The sequence below is a fragment of the Melanostigma gelatinosum genome (genome assembly GCF_949748355.1).
Source record: "Melanostigma gelatinosum genome assembly, chromosome: 18".
Classification (NCBI taxonomy): Eukaryota; Metazoa; Chordata; class Actinopteri; order Perciformes; family Zoarcidae; genus Melanostigma; species Melanostigma gelatinosum.
In genome coordinates this window covers 19,503,232-19,524,332 of record NC_136651.1, presented here as the reverse complement: position 1 = coordinate 19,524,332, position 21,101 = coordinate 19,503,232, and the positions used below count along the sequence as shown (strand labels likewise).

Below are 21,101 nucleotides of genomic sequence, written 5' to 3'. Positions count from 1 at the left end.
CGAGAGACCAGCCTAGCTAGTCACACTAGCCGTGCTAACGAAATCTGTAAATCTGCTACCACTACTGTTATGCAACCCTCACAGGTGCCTCTGGCCTATAGTCTTGGCAACGCAACTCCAATATCGATAGATTCTAAAACTTAGACACAGGACTCGCTCTAAATCTACCGATTAGAGAGAGATAGACGCACATATCATGTACTAATAGATCCAGAAGCGACAGACAAACTGGATTCCCTCCTATTCATAACACCACGTAGCCAACCTACGACTGCTCCGCCGACGGACTCCAGTCCTGTCTAGGAGTTGAACCAGTAACCACTGTTTGCCCCTCACCTGCTTCTTGTCTTTCTATTCTTTCCTTCTCTCTCTTTTGTGTTTTGTTTTATTTGGGTTGTTACTTTCTTTGACACTGTGCCACAATGCTAGATTATCACAACATCATAATAGCGATTGAATTATTTGGGAATAATGTTTTGCTCACCTATGATTTGAATTGTGTATGATAGTAGATGTAGGTAGAAGTAGTTAAAGTCATCTGCCCAGATGCCACCTTAGTCATCTGCCCAGATGCCAATGAACCATGAACTTGACCACTATGAACCTTGAACTCTATGAACAATGAACACTGCCTGTTTTAACCACTGCTTTTGGTCTCAGGAACACTTGGACTGTCTCACCTCTTCAGGTTTCCCCACCACATGGATGCACATGCCAGCCCTTGGTTTGCTCTAAAGACCGAAGCCAACATCTCGCTCTTCAGAACAAAGGGGGGATGTTGGGCTCTGACCATGTGGCTTAAACATGTGCTGTGGACAAAGAAAATCAGGCCTTAACTTTTTCAAGCAAAGGTCTCATCCTGATTTGTAGTTGATAAGAGCAAAGGGATTTCACACTAAGGTGTGAATTCCCCCCCCCCCCCCAAATAACCATGGTAACCGCGGCAATCTCATTGGCCGAGAGCCAAGAGACCCGAGGACCCCTGTGGTTCAGCCGATGTTCTATAAAACTCTCTGCTGCCCCCACCTCATTGCTTTCCCCCTTCGACCTCGGTTGAGTTAGGAGGCACACAACCGCTCTCTTCGCCCGGACCTTCGTCCTGGACGCATGAAGACACATCGGCCTCTCCTCCCCCCCCTCCAGCACGACGGAGGCCACGAGGAAGCAACGGCCCTTCAACCCTACTCAAACCCTGACAAGCCGTTTCGCTGGATGAAACAGCCCGCGATAACGAATCTGCTTCAGCGATCAGTTCAGCGCTTTTTGCCCCTTTTTCTTTTGGTGCACACATTCCGGCGAAGGAAAGACGACAACGCCTCCCTCCTTCACCGACGATTCCCGGTAAGACGCACGTACCACGCCGTCAGCCGAAGTTAGATCACCCTCCCTGCCGCGAGGACAGATCACGTCTGCGTTTGCTCCAGAGCAAGCCGCACCAGCAACGCCGTGCGACACACAGCGCCCGCTGCAAAGCCGCGCTGCAAGCAGCCCCCCCCCCCCTTCCTCTCGAAGAAAAAGGACAACTTTGCTCACGAACCCTTCCACGTTGCAACGAAGCATCTACAAGTAAGATTCTTGGCATTTGGGCATAGCTTAGCTTAAATTAACTTAAGTTTAATTCAGGCCATTCATTTATATGTTGATATTCCCGTGTTTTTGTGTGTTTAAGACTGTCGCGTGATATTGAGGTATTACGCAATCATTACGGAGCAGAGAAGCTCCGCTGTATTCGTGTATCAACTGTGACTGTTTGCTTGGATTTATTTGATTTCTTTTCATTGGTTTTACTACCCTTCGTGTAGTATTCTCTGCTCATTAAATCAGCTCTGTGAGTGAAGTGTGGAATCTCGGCTATTGTACATAACTGCTGGCAGTTCTACCGACAACGGCACGTTATGTACGATACGCCAGACACCCCCATTATCACTACAACGCGGACCGCACGCAGAAGTCTGATCCATGAGCCCCCACCTTTTTTCTCTTTCCTCCTTTCACGAAACACACATACACATAGCTCCTAGCTCTACCCCTGGGGAACCTCGTTCAAACGAGCGCCTCACACACGTGCTGCATCGGCACACGTGAATTACTTACAGCAGCCTAACTGCCATTTTGTCCGAGTTACTCGACTCCGCCATCTTTGTAGTTTTTAGCTGTAGTTCTTAAGGCCCCTCCCCTTTGGCCAGCGTCACTCGACGCCGCCATCTTTGTAGTCTTTAGCGTAGCTGTAAGACTCCTTCCTGTTCACCCACAGACCCACACACACACATACACACGCACACACAGACATACACTCTCATCCATTTTATTCATTCTTTAGTTTAGGCATATAAAATTGTATGATAACGTTTGTTGGTTGCAATATTAATTGATTTGGTCATTTATTATTTTGATTCAATAAACTCTGTTATACTTTCAGGAGCAGTCGTCTGTGATTACTTGTGCATATGTATTTGATAAGACTGTATGTAGTAGCCGGTGCTCGAACTTAAAACCTTCACTGTCACTGAATGTATAGTCATACGCAGACTATTGACATTATGAGTGACTACTAATTATGAGACTTAGTTTTATCGTTTGGTTATTGGTCCCTGTTCGCAGGGTGGTGCCCCGTTTATATTAATAATCATTAATAATTGTTACATACATCAATAATTCTATTGATGTCAAGAATTCAGTTTCTTAAATGCTGATAACCCAAACACGCTCCTTTAGATCCCAACAGTATCGTGGCTTTAATATTGTCTGCACAGCTAAACGTTCGTTGTCACCTGATCATTTCAGTCTTCTATGATAGTTGAACGTGTCATTCCCAAAACCATGACATTGGGTCATTGTCATGTGGAAACAGGAAAGGATCACAAACTGTTGCTCAAAAATAAACCTTGAAAGATGGTGTAGCATTGAGATTCCCTTAATTAGAACTAAGGGGCGCAATTCAGGAAAAGTGTTGACAATAGTGTTGCTTCCCAACTTTAAGTGCATTTTAATGAATTAGCTCACAAGACGAGGGAACTGTTTCCTTAATGTTTTACACTGTACTGTGCGTCTGAGATCTTATATCTCGTGATTGTTCTACTGGTATTTTGTCGTCTTTATGTCTGTATTATAGTGTCTGTTTCGTGTAAAGGTTTCGAGAGAACTTCCATTATTATTAAGCCGACGTCTCAAACATGAGTGAAAAACAGGGAGTCAGACTGAGTTGCAGAGCTGAGCAGAGACGAGAGCAGGAGATGAGTCACGATGTCAAAATGCTGCGAGGAGTGTTGGGAGGTCACGCAGCATAGCAGCACAGTTATCAGCAGCGTGTCACCGTGTGTGTGACGGGCTGGTCGGCGGTTACAATAACGGGGATCTCTGTGGAGGCACAGATATTTGTTCCAGCTGTTGCCGAGGTGCTACGACCTTTGACCTCCCTGCATTTGGCTGTGATGTTGTGTTAGTATGAATACTCCCCAGCATCCGTCTGAGAGATCTAGTAACCTTAACGGTGGCATTAATGATCAACTTTAGTTGGGTTTGTGTCTTTTATCTTTTTTTCAGACAGGTTTCTCGACATCAATATTGCGCCGATATTTCAAGTTTGACTCCTTCCACAAAATACTTCCACAATGAGATTTTTGATAAATAATCATCAGTATTGTCGATATAATGATTGCGTGGGTAAATAAAATGACATCACTTAACTGTAATGCAGCCTTTAAAACCAGGAAAAGACGACACTTGTGCTGTATTTTGTTTAAATTCTTAGACGATAATTTAGAATTTGAACACCGTCTTGTATCAAGTTTCAAACCCCAGTTGTGTCGTTGTCTGTAGGTTTTCCCCTCCGTATCGCTCTCTCTCACTCTTTGTCTTCCTCCATTCATCTCCAGTGACTCTCTGTCTTTGTGCTCCTTTTGTCACTGGTTGACGTAATCGAGCTTAATGAATGTTTGAGTTTCTCTTCTGAAAAAAGAAGAGGAAGAAGTCATTAAGGGCTGAACACCGTGTCCCATGGCAACTGCTGCTCTCCGTGCGTGGCTACGTGTGTGTGTGTGTGGGTGTGTGTCAACAACATTGTAGGGACACAGAAATGTTCACATGGTGACTTTGTGGGGACTCATCTGTCCACTCTATCGCGTTGGACCATTCTGCAGCCTTCTGGGAGTAACTGTATGTGTAAATATAAGCGATCCCTATATACATCTTTCAAAGACCGCCTGTAAAGGTTGGTCTTTGTAACTATCCTCTACATTGACACATATTTCATTCTGTTTCTACCTGTTGTCCATTATTTGTAACATATGAGCTCCTGTCACAGTCTTGACTATGTGACACCAGAGAAGATGAATAAACACAAACGGTCCAGTAAAGTACAGCATGACTTGTTGTCAGTCGGCAGAATTTGATTTCCTCGGTGAGTCTATGTAGCGTTGACGATTATCAGAACTGTCCAATAAATGGGTCACCTGTCTATATAACTTTATGCTTCAAGCTCTTGGTTTGTTTTCAAAGAGCAAGGTTTAGGGCCGGTTTGTACCTCTGCGTTGAACCTAAAGTACGCTTCTACACCTAAGTCTGACGTGCACCTTAGAAATGTGACCACGCAGACCGCAACAATAGGGACTGGTCCGATTTGGTAGCATCGCATTTCCTCCAACGCATATTCGGTTGAAGTTGAACTGTTGTTCAACATTTATTAGCTCCAACTCCAACATGATCCACTAAGTTTCAGTTGTTTGAAGTACACAAAGGAACTCAAAGCAGTGGCAAAGAAACCCCACCGCAAACTGGCGCAGAAGTATAAATGCTCACAACGGCGTAGCCCCCGTGCATTGGCTACACAGAGCCTACGTACAGCTATAAGTCAGCCTTTCGTGTCACCACACGAGAACTAAAACCAGGCGACTCTGGTTGCAAAAAGAAGCCTGGTTGTATAGAAGTCTATGAGAAAATGACTCTACTTCTCTCTTGATTTATTACCTCAGTAAACATTGTCAACATGAGTTTATGGTCTCAATCTCTAGTTTCAAGTCTTCTTCAATGCAGCATGATGTTCATTTAGTACATTATGGTCCATTTAGAGTCACACAGACCATAAAGCAGGGGATGCTTTAGGGCGGGGCTACCTTGTGATTGACAGGTTGCAACCAGAGGTTTCACTCGTATGCGGCGTCTGTGCGTCACTACTCTGCCGTCCATATATGGTCTCTTCCCTTCACTGGTTGCAAAAAAGCCAAGATGGCAGCAGCCAAAATGCAGACTCAAGGATGTAAAACAGCAGTCCACAAACCAATGGGTGACTACACAATGACTACATTCTTGTTATGACTAAAACGCAACAATGTATCATCTTCTTCCCAACAGCTAAACTGAAGAACAGGTGTGAATCCTTCGGTAGTCAGGACTGATATATCCCGTAAAGGCATATCAAAGATCTGTGATGTAGTTTTTATGTTTTTTGCATGTTGTTAACCCTAATAACCCACTCTGTTGTTGGCCGGTAAAGATGCTGTCAGTCTCTTGTTGACTGACTTCCTGTTGTTAAGATCAGGTGAGAAGCATGTGGACCAGCTGGCTCCTGTCTTTCTTTCAGGAGAAAAGGAGAGCAAATGAATGCCTTTCTTTAATTGAAAGACTGAGAGGATAAAGTGCTCCTCCGCTCACCTCGGGCCTCGAGATGTAGGTCAGAACTTGGTGAGAGTGCTTGAGAGAGCTGTGTGCGTTTGTTTGTGTGTGTGCGTTTGTTTGTGTGTGTGTGTGTGTGTGTGTAAGAGTGTGTAATGAGATGGAAAATGGAATGTGCCCCTCCTGTTCAGGTGACTTGAGTGAGTCGCGGCTGCCACACATTCCTCTAACCAGCTCGACAGGTTTCACTCAAATGGGCCTTTTATCTGTGCACCTGTGTGTGTGTGTGCGTGTGTGTGTGTGTGTGTGTGTGTGTTGTACAGAATTGTGTTGTGAATACTCATCAGTGGAATGTCTTCAGTTCATGATATTAGTCTGGGTGTGTTTCTGTTTGTGGTTGCCAGCGGTGTATTGTCCTCTGCTTTCATCCCTCTGTTGAAAAGGATTGTAGATTCAAAAGGGAGGGAGGAGGCAGCTGTGACTCTCACAGGCAGACGGATATCGAGCCTGAACTACCGAGCAGGATTCGCTTCACTCACTCACACTCAGATGCCAGTTTATTAGGTACCCCTACTTAATGCTAATGCAGTCGAACGCACCAGTCCTGCAGTAAATCCTCCCAGAATTCATGTTAGGAAGTGTTCCAGAGTCAGAATCAGAGTTGGATCATATTTAGAAAGTGTTGGGAACAGATCACTGCACCACAGCTGCTATAGATGAATAGATGAACCTATAACTTCGCCCCGCCGTTTGCTTTGAGGTCTCTGATCGGATGTTTCCTTATTCTCTCTTGCCGGTGCGGGCTAGTTTTCTATTTTTACACCCGCTCAATTAACAAGATACAGCATGTGAAAATGTCTTTGGAAGGTGGATGTTTTCCGTTTCCTTCTGCGCCCTGTCTTTGTGGTAAACTGGGCTAAACACATCCTCCACTCTGTACCGTGGAGATCAGTTAACTGAGTGAACCTGTTTATCTAATGTGTGTGTGTGTGTGTGTGTGTGTAGGTGTGTGTGTGTGTGTGTGTGTGTGTGTGTGTGTGTGTGTGTGTGTGTGTGTGTGTGTGTGTGTGTGTGTGTGTGTGTGTGTGTGTGTGTGTGTGTGTGTAAACAGGTAATTCATTGATTCAGAGTAATTGACCTCTCTTTGTTTCGAAGACAAAAGGACTCAGAGATGTATTTCTGCTTCCAGGATCCTCTGACCTTTAAACTTTGACCTCCCCACTGTTGTTGATACCGCGACCTTTGAGCTGCTCATTCATCACGCTCTGCAGGCCGCTGTGGTATCTCAGTTATAATTATAGCGGTATAACGGTACGTGAACGTCAGTGCGGTGGAAAAATTTAAACAAATGCGGGGTCTGAACAGACGGTTCAAATAGAGAGACAAGATCCTGGGACAGCATTTTGCAACGTAAAATATTTTCATTGTAAAATAAGGAACAATTCAAACTTCTGTATGACACTGTACGAACAATGAACTAACACTTCCCCAAAAGGCAACAGGTCACAACATGCTATTAAACTGAGAAGCATCTTATGCCATGAAATTACAAATATCAAATAAATTGAATCATGAAAAATAGAACTTGTGCACTAAGTTTTACTTGATTCCACCATAGCTGTATTTTAACATTCAAACTTTTATCATCTCATTGATCCGCTCCATCTGGGCGATGCTTTCAATGTGCGTTAGCATTAGAGGTGTCACAGTTCCAATTTACAATCGAAAATAGATGATAATGAGCTTTCGATTGAACCCTTCAAAGTCAAAAGCGAGATCTTTGGTTCTCCCTGCCAACCGGCCAGGAAGTCTGAAAGAAAGTTAGAGAAGGAAGAGTATCGACACTCTCAGTGGTTTTACCTGATCTTCATCAGCCTCAGGTTGTTTTTGGTTTTTGGTACCAAGGACGAACAATTGAAAATCACCGCTCAGCTTCAGTCACTGATGTTAAAACCCACAAACCAAGCCAGAAATCTAGGTGTAGTTATGGATTCAGACCTCAACCTGAACAGCCATATCAAGACAATTACAAAATCAGCCTACTATCACCTGAAGAATATATCAAGGATTAGAGGACTTATATCTCAACAGGATTTGGAAAAACTTGTCCACGCATTTATCTTCAGCAGACTGGACTACTGTAACGGTGTGTTTACAGGTCTCTGTAAAAAGTCCGTCAGAAAGCTGCAGCTGATTCAGAACGCTGCAGCTCGAGTCCTCACTAAGACCAGGAGGGTGGATCACATCACTCCAGTTCTGATGTCTTTGCACTGGCTTCCTGTCCAACAAAGAATTGACTTTAAAATCCTGCTGTTGGTTTACAAAGCACTGAATGGTTTCGGGCCAAAATACATCTCTGATCTGCTGCTACCTTATGAACCATCCCGACCCCTCAGGTCGTCTGGGACCGGTCTACTTTCTGTTCCCAGAGTCAGAACTAAACATGGAGAAGCAGCGTTCAGTTTTTCTGCTCCACATATCCAGAAAGCTGCAGGTCTGCTGAGACCCTCAGCTCATTTAAAGCAAGATTGAAGACTTTTCTGTTTGCTGCTGCCTTTAATTGAACCACATTCAATTAATATATTAATCAATTTCCTGCATTTCTGCATTTTACGACTGAATTTAATTTCTTACACCGTTTCTTTAATTGTTTTTAAATCTCCTTTTCTTTTGCCTTATGTTTTGATGCTTTTAATGGTTTTATGTGAAGCACTTTGAATTACCTTGTTGTTGAAATGTGCTATACAAATAAACTAGCCTTGCCTTGCCTTGCCTCAGGTCAGCCTTCATGTCTTCATGCTGCCCACGGCTACTATTTGAGATTCAGCCATTGTTGGATATCAGCTTTTATTTCAGAATGTACATTGTTAGCATATGAAAGTAATTCACTACATTCATTACAAACTAATCATTGACTATAGGTGTGTAAAACACAAACATTGTGCAGGTTGAGGGATTTCTCACCATCATTTTCTCACTCTCTCCTCAGGGAGTTTGATCCAGGATGCGTCAAGGAGTTTGGTTCTTCAAGTCCCTCCCTCCCTGCTCTTCCTCCTCCTCTTCTTTCTCATCCTTCGCCTCCTCCTCTTCCTCCTCCTCCTCCTCCTCTTCCATCTCTAACTCCACCACCACAGCAACGACGGCAAACACCGCAGTCATCCCACCACAGCAGAACATGTTCAGCCGGAGGAGTCCAACTACGCATCAAGAACAGGTAGGAGAGGGCCTCCAACGATTGACCGTTTGCTAAACCCCTCCCTCAATCAGCGGTTGTCCAATCATGTCTTGCAACTGTAACTAGGCACGTCAGGCCTGTCAAGCTGAAGCGGTGGGCTGTAATGGGAGAGATAGTCTGTATATAAAGACTTTGAATGCTGGCTTCTTTTCTTTTACTCTCAAAAGTGTAAGGAAAGGATCAAACAGTGTGTTTGTCTGCTCCAACATAACTGTTAGCATGTTTGGCTAGTTAGCTTACTTCTGAGTAACACATGACCAAAGAGCATTTCATACTACATTATTTTGCTGCAGGTTTTTTTGTTTCTGTTCTCCAGTCACGATTAGGACTTCCACTGTGTAAGATGTCTCTACTGTGTACTGTCCTCAATTCTACAAGCAGAGTTAAGGCTAATGTTAGCAACGCTGTCCCGTCCTGTTAGACTTGGGAAAGTTTACATCAACAGCACAATAAGATTCCATTCCATGATTATTCCGATCCCAGCTGACATTGGGAGTCATTATCCAGTTTATCGCAGGGCACATGTAGAGACAGACAAACATTCACACCTACGGGCAATTTTGAGACTCCAAATAAGCTGGAGATTCCGGCCCACGGGGCCGAAGGTGCAGACTCCACACAGAAGGACCACCATCGGGGATCGAACCCGGGCAACAGTGAGGTGACAGTGCTAGCCACTACACCAGCGTGCAGCCTGCAAAATAGGATGAAAAGAGAAAATACAGACAGAGAGCACACATTTCTAGTGGGTCATGAGTTAAGGTTGAGAGGGATTATTTTTCAGCATTTTAAGCGAACCCATGAATCTCGTTAGCTTAATTAGCTAGCCAGCTACAGCCATAGACTGTATCTAAGAAGAGGATGTAGTCATCGTACATACTCTGCTTTATGGTCTATTTGACTCTAAATGGACCATAATGTACTAAATGAACATCATGCTGTATTGAAGAAGACTTGACACTAGAGATTGAGACATAAACTCATGTTTACAATGTTTACTGAGGGAATAAATCAAGAGAGAAGTAGTCATTTTCTCATAGACTTCTATACAATCTGACTTTTTTTTTAAACCGGCGGAGTCGCCCCCTGATGGTCAGTCGAGAGAATGCAAGTTTTAAGACACTTCTGCTTTGGCTTCACTCGTCAGAACCGGAGGTTGCTGCCTGGATAAAATCTGCGAGAGAGAACAGTGCACGGAGGGCGGCGAGCATGTGAGCGACCAAAGAAATGTGCCATAGTGTCACTGACTGGGACTTCCCGTTTGATAACAGTTCCTTCCAGTGTCAATGAATTCTTTTCATTTGTCTATCCCTGTTGGACGGCCTTGCGGCTTCAAACAGGAAGTGAGGTCAAATAATTGTCAGGTTTCCTGCAGTCAGCTGAAGACCTCATCACCCCCTGGCGTTAGGGATGTCCTGTCTGTGCTTCCTTTGTGTGTGAGTGCATGTGTTGTGAGAGGACGTATTAGTGTGTTTGCGACTCAGGGCTCGAACTCGGATCAGCAGGGAAACAAACTGTGTAAACAGAGCCTGCTCAGGTTGCTACGGTAACCCTCCCCGTGCCGTCATGAGGCGCAGCCCAGCTGTTCGTTCGAGTTGAAAACTCTTTGACATCACACTGATGTCCAATTCATGCATCTTATTAATGACAGTGTAGAACGGTGAAATAAGAGTGACTTACATTCTGTGTTGTTATGTGTGTGTGAACGTATGAGGCCTGTACAACTCATCTGTAGTAGCTTCCTGGTTCAACCCTCTACTGTCATCTCTCTCTCTCTCTCTCTCTCTCTCTCTCTCTCTCTCTCTCTCCCTCTCTCTCTCTCATACAGACAAACAGTCTATAAATACTGACACTCTGCTACAGCTAGTTTTATCCTAATATGGAGGTCAGGTCCGAGAAGTATGCTTTGCGTTTGTGTGCGCGTGTGTGTGCGTGTGTGTGTGTGTGTGTGTGTGTGTGTGTGTGTGTGTGTGTGTGTGTGTGTGTGTGTGTGTGTGTGTGTGTAATGAACATCAGGGCCTCAGGGGGGTGCTAGTGCGACTACAGACATTTGCTCCGGTTGATTTGTTTTGCGTCCTATGCAAAGACTCTTTACTCACAATAGTTCCAAAACTCATCATTCCTTAAAAAACATTTCACGCTGGAAAAACTCAAAGCTCCACGCCACGACACAATGCTTTTATTTTGGTAGGGTGACCGAGCAGTTCTGTTGAACCTCCAGCAGGTTTAGGATTAGTTCTCCGCTACGTGTCCTGCTGAAGTGCCTTCGAGCAGCAACACGTAGGCCCAGGTGATTGAAACAACATGAAGGAGTCATTAGAGTATACTCTGGTCTCATAGAGTCAGTTAAGCAGCCAGAATGACTCTATTCTCCCACAATCCCCTGGGCTGGCTGGTTATCAGATACCACTGAGGAGAGAGGAGGGGGAAAAGGAGGGAGGGCAATGCTTGTCTCTTATTGGTCCAAAAACAGGAAGCGGGCCATCAGAGCCCCATGAGGCTGGGTGTTATTATGGAGAGTACAGACTGACTGATTTATAATCACACTGTCTCTCTCTCAAGACTCCTTCTTTCCTTTCCTATTCCTCACTTTTGTCCTATTTCCTTTCCTCTCCTCACCTTCTTTCCTCTCCTTTCCTCTCCTACCTTGCTCCTCTTTCTCCTCCTTTCCTCCCTGTTCCATCTCCTCACTTCTCCTTTTTGGCTATCCTCTTTTCTTTTCCTCCCTTGTATTCTCCCTCCCTTGTATTCTCCCTCCTTTTTTCCCTTCTCTTCCCTTCTCCACTTGTCTCCTTTGTTCCCCCTGTTTTCCTTCTCCTCTCCTCTTTCCTTCCTCGGATGTTTCTTTAGTTGGATCACCACATTTTTCTGGAGCGACATCATCACGTAATGGCAAAAAAACCACACACACGTGCAACGCAAACAAACTCCCTTACACACACACACACACACACACACACACACACACACACACACACACACACACACACACAGAGTTTCAAGAGAAACAGTGCCGTCTAGTGTTAGTCCCTGTATTAACAGACCTGTCACTAACTGCACTGTCCAATCCTGTGTTTTGGTGATGGGCGGGCCTGCACGGTGTTTACTGTAATATCAGTCTAACTCATGGTTGCTGACAGAGCCTGCTGCACTGTTGCTATAGTTCCGTGCAGTTCACACGCATCTGATTTAGATCTGTGGTTAAACTGTTGACTTGATTGATATTTGAGGTACTGCTGTCTGTGGCCGTGGTTGATGTGGTCTAGTAGTGAGTGTCTGCATATTTTTGGGTGTCCTTGGTCTCAGGGGATCCTAGAGAAAGTTCCAGGAGTCCTGGAAGAGGTTCCAATGGCCCTACAGTGGAGGTTCCATAAGTGCTTTCAGAGTTTCCAGTGATTATTGATCAGGAGGTCCGTAGTTATCAGAGCACAGTAAAATGTGCCACATGTTGGGTTAGCATTCCCATGGCAGCCTAGGATTCCTGTTAAATGACCTTTTGACCTGTCACTAAGCCCTTAGTATCAAGCTGTGCTGTCATGAATCTACCTGGGCCCCGTGATGGCTGACCTCATTCTGAGCCCTCACCTAACGTACCTTTACCCGCCTTTGAATCTTATACTCACCTGAGCAACGGACAGAGACTTGGCAGCTTGACCAGGCCTTGTATCTGCATTGTGTCTGCTCAGGTTAAACTTCAGCGCCTGACCCCACTGGCTTGATTGGCCCACTTCATCTGAATGCCGTGGCCGGCTCAACTGTCAGACCAACCTCACTGAATATCTTGTTCCACTAGTCTTATCAATAGCCACTAACTAGTGACCCCTCTGGTATGAGAAACCTTTCTGGAATAATGTCCCTTGACATGTCTTTGCAAATAAAGGCAAGTACAGGGTCATCAGGACCCTGTCAATAACTAGTACTGGTGTTTGAAGCGTCCGCAAACACTGCCAGCCAATCAGAGACCAGGATAGTGGCAGAAATGGTATTTTTCGAATACAAATTTTGACACACCCCAAACATGCAGAAAAGCTATTAACATTGTGACAACCCCTCCCATCCACCAGGGGTCTGTGTCTGTTTCTTCTCAGGTTGTCTTGCAGGATGTTGATCGGCAGCTAACGAGCCCCACCTGAGCCTGCTGGGTTGGTCCCAGCTATAAAGGCTGCCCCTCTTCTTTGGCTGGGTCTCTCTCTGACTCCTGTGTGGAGGACCTGGCTGGCTGCTGCCTTGTTCTGAGTGTTTATTTAGTTAGCTGTACTTTAAATGTCTATTTATTCCTTTTATAACTCGTCTTGTCTCCCTCATGTTACGACTTTTTGAGCTGGGTCGTGACAACATATATTCACAAACATGTTCTGACACACAGGTCAAGTGTGTCCCCAGCATCCACTTTGGCCCACCTCTCTCTCTCGCTCTCCAATTTTGGTTTCCGAGCAGATCAAAGAGATTATTATTCTGGGCTGGAGGAACAGTTTCCCACGGCAGTAGATAAGGTCTCTGTTCAGAGAGACACACCCTGAACACACACACACACACACACACACACGCCCACAGGGAAGTAAGACAGTTTCAGCTCAGATATTTTCCACATGGCTTATACCTCCACCAGTAAGGTTCTGTTTTCATTTCCCAGTTTTCAGTGTTTTGGTTCATGTAAAAAATGAAAATGACTTTTTATGAAACATTTTCCAAATATAGTTATGAAAATAACACGTATAGAGGTATGAGTGCATTGTCTCTTAATACTATCTATTTTTTCTCATTCAACGGTTTGTATGATATCTCACGAAAAGTTGCTCCTTATTTTTCATGTGTTTTCCTACGAAAGCCAGAAACTCATGCATGCAAACTTTTGAAAGTAAATGTTATTTAAATGAAATAACTGTGGAGGTTTCTGAAGTACACAAGCTACATGACAAACAGATCAATGTTGACCCATCCACCCCCATCCACTCACCCTGTGTACGTTTTTGCAGTCTTTACACTTCCTCTTTCATAATTACGTGGATTACATACGAAATTATATTCGTAGGTATGAATACTGGATGAGACCAGCCGGGAACATTAAAAAGTTAGTTTCCAAACCATCCACCCTGCTGACTCCACTATGAGGACAGGACCTTTTGAGATGCTCCATGCAGTCACTGCTCCCAGCTGTGGTTGTTATAGCTCCAATACTTACTGCTGCTACAACCACAATGTCTCACACCTCTGTTTCTTCTCCAGTTCAACGAATTCGATTTGTGGAAATCGGACAGCTTTGGAGTTCGTGTTTTTTTTTCTCTTTGCCGGTTTCCCCTCAGCTTCCAGTGTTTGTGCTAAGCTAGGCTAAACACTTACACAGTTGGACGCAAAGTTCCTTTTTGCCTTCTGGAAGCACACAGTGGTTTGTTTGTAGCAATACAGTTTGAGATGAAGCCATTCATCTTTAGCTTCAAGTTAGCTTGGTATCATTTGTTAACATTAGTTTAGAGCAGTATTTCTCAAACTGAGGGGTGCGCCCCTCTAGTGGGGCGCAGTGGTATTACAGGTGGGGCGCTGGGGGAAATGCAGTTTTTTATTTGAAGAACTTTATTGAGAACTTCATATATGACAAAAGCTTTTTTGTCTCAAAGCTTAGAGTTCGCTGGTTATTCCTGTTAGCTAAGGGTTAGCTTTTTGGTTCCCCTTTATTTAGATTTCTAGTTCCCATTAGCTTAGAATTTGCTTTGGTTTGGTTGGTCTTCGAGGTAAGGTATCGTTCCGATTGTCCGGGATTGTCCTGGTTTCAAGCCGAGTGTCCGAGCATCCAGTTTGGTTAGAGTTTAGCCTTTAAGTCCCGTTAGCTTAGCTTAGCATCTGAATATGTTTTCCACCACTGGCTAAGGGACAGTTTAGCAATTAAGAAATTTAGAAAACAAAAAATTCTAACCTACTTAACTCACAGAGACATGGATGGACTGTTGAATGGGTCCCAGAGGTCCCTGAGGAGGTTCCACTGGTCTTTGAAGTAGTCCAGGAGAGACACATACATACATACACAGAGTATGTCCTGGATAGCAGGGCAGCAGGAGGAGGAAGGCTGGTTATTATCCCTAATTATTGAGGGTGTGTTCACATTTCATCAACCTGAACAGAACACACATACAAGTACATCTGTGTGTGCATGTGCACTCTGATGAAACTGGGGCTGCACAGCTCTGGGGGTCAGTCTGGCCTTGACACCTGATTCAAACGCTACACAAAGAGAGAGGATATCCTCACCGTTCCATCATCCATTTCTCTCTGTGATCGCAGATACATCTGATGACATTCCCGTGACACGTGATTCCCAGGAATCACGGGCGGTAGTTTGCCCATGCCTGATGTAGACTGTACAGGATCATGTTTTTGTTTGTACAGATTTTTAGGGATTCTATTATAAAAAAAAGGCTTGAAAAATAGTGCGTCATTTTGGCCCTTGACTCTGAGTAGCACCAATCTAAGCGAAGAGATATAGTTTGACCGCATCCTGTCTCGGAAAAAGACATAATGCTGCAAAGCTCAAGCAGCTAAATAAACTTCTGAAGAAGCAATATTTCTGCTGTTGGTGGAGGATATTGTTGTACCAGTGGCGGGCCGTGCATTTTATACCTGGGCCTTCACTGCTGTCCTGCAGCTGAAACACAGCTACGGTTATTATTTGTTTCGTGTAAAAATGAAGCGAACACCTATCTTCATAAAAATCTTCATAAAAACAAGTTGTACAAATAATAATATATAAACAAGCATATTAAAGCCACTGCAGATGCAAAAACAAACACAGTTAACCAGAGCTGCTGTTCACTATTTAAAGACAAAGTGCTTCCTCCTTTCTTTGTTAATAAAGACTTTAATCTCACGGTTGTTTAGTACATCCGTGTGTTTCAGTTCCAGTAAGAAGTCCTTCTTGATTCATGCACGCCAGTGAAGACAGTCGAGCCTCCCCAGTTGTATTTCTTGAATACGTTTTAATGCGTTTGAGGGCTGAAAATGTCCGCTCCACAGAGGCAGCAGATTTTGGGATTGTCACCGCCCAACACGTCAGGCTAGCCCACTGACCAATCACGTACTTGTAGGCCAGCTAGCAGCTCTGACACGTCAAAGAATACGCCCAACATGTCAAACTAAAGATCTGATTGGTTGAAGAATCTGACAATCAACAATATCGTCCCCATTCACTTAAACTGCACATGGATGCACTTGTGAGTCTGAAGGCCTCGGGCCTCTCTTCTACCTAGAGACACAGAGGTGAGATCTGATTGGATAAAAGCTCTACTTAAAACAAGCTGCACTGGAAGCAGAGCAACTGAGGAAGACAGTAGCTGTGCAATGAGAAAATGAGATAATGGGAAAAATAATTAGAATCTAGTGTATTTGTGAAAAAAATTTAAATTATAAAATAGCTATAACTCTGTGAGTGGTGACGGCCCACCACTGAGTATTTATTATTTAGGTACCACAAATATTTGTGGCAAATTTCCCAGCAATCCATCCAAAAGTCAAGATGTTACCAACAATGGTGGCCCTCGATAAAAAATCAGGGGACGACCAAAGTTTATCATTATTTATTTTCTAAGAAAGCATTATCTGTCAAGTAAATTTCCCAACACCGATCAGTGATTCCAAACTTTTGTTGATATGTCTGCCCTTGTTTTTGGACTCCAGGCCGTCTAGCAGTGATAATCTAAAGATCAATAGTAGTCTGTTCCCTGTTCACTGTGGAAGCACACGCTGCATCATGGGACGTCTTTCTCCCGCAGCTACAGAATCGTCTCAATCACCCACTGTTTTCAGCAACTCTCTCTCTCTCTCTCCTAGTTTATGTGTCCTCCCTCCTCCTCCTCATTTCACTCTCAACCTTTACTGTGTTCTCTTTACCTCCTCATGTTCTCATTTTGATTTTGACTGTCTGTTAGACAGGAAAGAAAATCTGGAGTTCCAAATCCCTCACCCCTCTGCCTTTTTCATCCTCCCCTTCCTTTTATCTCTCCCACCATTTCCTCTCTTTCTACCATCTCTCCATCAGTCTTTATCTCCCTCCCTTTCTTGCTACTCATTCCTCCTTGCTATCTTGTACCCTACCTCCCTCTTTTCTTTCGTCCCTCCTCTCTCGCTCTCTTTCTCTTCAGACTCTCAGTGTCTCTCGCCCACACACCACATCAACATCTACCATCCAGACCAAGCCAGGCTAAGGATGTTTACTCCATGCTTTTATCATATGGCCTAATGACGTTTAATTGCTTAATTTGCCTAATGAGCTCTGGGACAGGGACCAACGCAATGCAACTCGATCCAACCTGCCAGCCCCACACTGGAGCTGCAAAAGGCACATATCGGAGGGTGGTTGAGGATCGGTAGTGGCGAGTCTTTTCGATGGATTGTTGATGGGAAAGAGGAGCAGCTGAACGCAGAGAGGAATAGGGTGGTTTGCGTTGGTCTGGATAAGAACTTCTTCAACGGAGACACGGCCGACGGTGGACTGCAACTTTGGAGACGCATTTGATAAGGAAAGAAGGTTTTGATTTAAGTTACGTTTGAGTAGCAGTAGAGTAGCTGTAGACAGTAGAGCAAAGCAGGTTTCTAAGGTTAGAGGTCAAATAGGAAACTAGTACAGCAAAAGTTACGAAAAGACACGGAAACCGAAGACGGCCGAAGGTCCACTCGGTGGTCAGAGTAGATTTCGTTAGAGGACAAGTGCTTTTGGAAGTACTCTTGTACACAGGAGAGCATGTAAGGTGACAGTTGAGTAGAGTTCAGTTGAAATGATCACATTTGGAGCCTTCTAGAAGGAGACGCCAAACAAACAGCCCGAAGTAAAAGGTGTTGAAATGGACCATTGTGTGTTTTTCTAAGAGAAGAAGAAACAGTTAAGAAGAGTACAGCTAAGACGGAGGCAGTAGAGTAGAGACGAGAGCATAGTGGACTTTGAATCTGAGCCATGGAGCTGCTGGAGGCGTTCTACCGCAGGAAGCTCCGGAAGAAGCAGAAGAAGGCCGAGCTGGGCCGGTCGGACGGGGCGCTGTGTCGGTCGCCATCAGAGGCCAGCGTCAACGGCCTGGCGACTGGCCTCATCTCCAGAGTCCTCAGGTTCACCTCCAGGTAAAACGGGTCACATATTAAGGTTACGAGTGAGAAACACGGGAGGTGTTGGTGGTTGGTTCGGGTCAAGAAATAAGAATGACCAGAACGTGAGATCAGAAGATGACTGTGTAAGACTGGAATGTTTGAGGTGATCGACTGGTACAAAACATTTTAGTATTTCTTCTCGGCAAACAGTTTTAGGTGTTTCCTGAAATGCAAAAATTGTCAGTGTTGATTGAAGTGAATGTGCTAATCGTTGCTGGAGTAATGGACCTCACCGGAGTCACGTTTTCACGCAATTCAAAACCATGAGTTGCGCATCATTTGCAATTTGCCCTTTTGTTGCCTCTGATTGCAATTATCCATGTGGCAAAGTAGAAATGTGCATGAGGGCAATGCATCGGTGGTGTGGAGTGAGACTACAGACTGAGCCATAAGCCAGTCGGGACCCAAAGGGCCCACATAAGGGGAACGGGGCTTGGGCCATATAGACCTGGCTCAGGTCGGACTCAAGCTCACTTCATTTCCATCCATTTATTGTTCCCATCTCGGCCTGTGATGGGTAAAATGTTTCCATCATTAATAAGGAATGTGCACATTTACGCACGAGTCACAGCCGCGTAACTAATTAATTATTTTTAAATATATATATATATATATGTATATATATATTTTTTTTTTTGATTAAAAAAAAAAAGAAATCATTCTCCTGCATGTTCAAAAATAACATGTAGGGGATCTTTCATGACAAGCCTGTCATTGCTTCCTGTCACTGCATGGTAAAATAACAGAGTTTGAGTCGCCATGCTTTATAAATTCACTTCAGATTCCACAAACTCTAAAGACGGTAATAATAACACTGTAACTGCATGCACTGTAACTGCATGCATAACTGGTCTTTGTGAATTGGACTGTTTTTGCAATGAGGCTAATATGCATCGGGGAAAAAAACCTCAAAAGGGGCGCAATGTTTTTGTGAATTTAACCCTAAAAAAATGAAGGACCTAAAATAGACCTAAGACATTTCTTTTAATATAGATCAACAAAACTCCCGCAAACTGTTGTCTTGACTTGCATTCATAGATATTTATTGATAAATATCTTTGAATGCAAGTGAAGTGGACAGGGTTGTTCTACATTGTCGACCATATAAGTATTCTTCATACACACCTACGATATCTATGCTCTCCTGTATCATGGGGGGCTCAGGAAGCAACCAGCGCTTTTTTACAAGCCGTTATTAAACTGCCAAACATGTATTCATCTGGACGCCCTGCATGAAAATCTAATTTTCCTAAGAATAATGTAGAAAATGTCAGGGGCAGGTCAGTGTTAAGTATGATTTTTAATGTTTTATGAAACTCTGCCCAGAAAGGTTTTATCACTGGACACTCCCAAAATATGTGCCAGTGATTTGCTTCCCGAGCCCCACACCGTCTCCAACATGTAGCATCCCCTCCAGCGAAGCGCGCCTTCTGCTTCAGTGTAATAAAGAAACGAATAATACACCTCCGTACAAATTCCCGCCACACATGAGAATTGGTGCATTTCCATTGAAATCTACACACATCTAACCAGTCCTCATTTGATATTGAGAGGTTACCTTCTCTTTCCCTTTTTCCCTTAACTGCAGTGTGAGGACTCTTTGTCATAAGGCCTTTGTAGGATCTAGAGACAATAATCTCATTTTAATCATTTTGGTAGGCACCGCGAATATATATATATATATATATATTCTCAATATTGGGTCATCACGGTCTGTTGTATTTCTCTGTTTGCTCTTCTAATGATTTTTTGGGGGCATTTCTTAGAGTGAGACAGGAAAGGTATGACATGTAGCAAAAGGGGCCACACATACCTCAAACCAGAAAGCCAAATCAAGCCCAAGAGCAAAAAAACAACAGAAAACAACAAAAAACTCAACTGGCTGAAGCTAATAATCAAAATCATGAACATGTTTTCAATGTGGAAGAAATGTATTTGTTTGTGTCCCTGAACAGTCACTGGTGAGATTTTTCAAATATTTGGAATTTGTGGAATGTACAACTTTGACATGACATTTACGACTCAGATGTGCCATTGAAGACTTTGACACAACCTTGGTGTGGTGTGATTGCATGGATGTGCATTAGTGAAGTCCATATTTCAGAAATAGACTGACGCTCAGACCAAATCATATCATTCCGTCCTGGAGCCCGTCAGCCGGGAGCTGATGGCCGAGGGTGAAGGCTATCTGGACCACGTGTAACAGCGGCGATAACGCGCTGAGGAATTCCAGTCACGTCCCGTCATTACCCAGGATTCCCGGGGTTCACAGGGCTTTCATGTCTCTGTCTCCTACTTACTCAGATACAATCGTTTCCTGTTTATCTGTGTGGATGAATACGGAGCAGCTGAACATGTCAAATATAACGAGGATGGGGGAAGATGTTTGCAACCGCCAGCTATCCGAAGTCGCTCTTATCACAACTGGTTAGATAACACATTCAAGAATGATGACGGTGATGTCAGAAAGATTATCACTGCAAACAAAAACACATCACTCATTTAGTCCCTGAAATGTTATCACCATTTTTTTTTTTTGAAGTGCAGTTCATTGTTTGAAAAAGAACAAAACACACACTCTGACATTGCTGTTTCTTTTTTTCATTCACTTTTTCATCATTGCTGTTCAGTTATCATCCATGGAACTCAACACCTCCGGGGAATTAAAAGCCAACCAGCAAAGGAAGTGTTGAGTTTCATGACGGCAGCGTAATATTAATGGAAAAACAGCAAAGTGGAGGTAACTGGAAATATTTACTGAAGGAAAACAGCATGTGTGTTAAAATTCTAACTGAGAACAACAGTGGTGAGAATTTACTTCTTTTTTTACAGTGCGGACCTTGAAAGTATTTGAGCATTTCCCTCAGTTGGAATAGAAGGGAGAGGCAGAGATAGGAAGAGATTGAGTTAGATGTCTGCGGAGACCATGCTGCTGTGTGTGTGTGTGTGATGTGTTACCGTGGGAGGACACAGCAGGATAATATTTAATGTGGAAATGATCCGTTTTCTAGTTCCAGGTCTGTTGTTGAGACTGTTGTTCAAAATTGAAAGTACATCCCTCTCAAACAAGGTTTCTGAGTTCTGCAGTACACATGCTTCATCCTTTGTTGATGGATTACGTTGATGCACT

The 21,101-nt window shown here is 43.9% G+C and overlaps 1 protein-coding gene across 1 annotated transcript in view; it reads left to right on the top strand.

Moving 5' to 3' along the window:
• shroom3 (shroom family member 3) overlaps positions 1-21,101 on the top strand; it is a 72,247-nt gene that overhangs the window by 21,460 nt on the left and 29,686 nt on the right. The window contains exon 3 of the mRNA XM_079289103.1: positions 8,600-8,824. Coding sequence (XP_079145229.1) covers positions 8,600-8,824 — 225 coding nt within the window. The remainder of the gene's footprint in view (positions 1-8,599; positions 8,825-21,101) is intronic.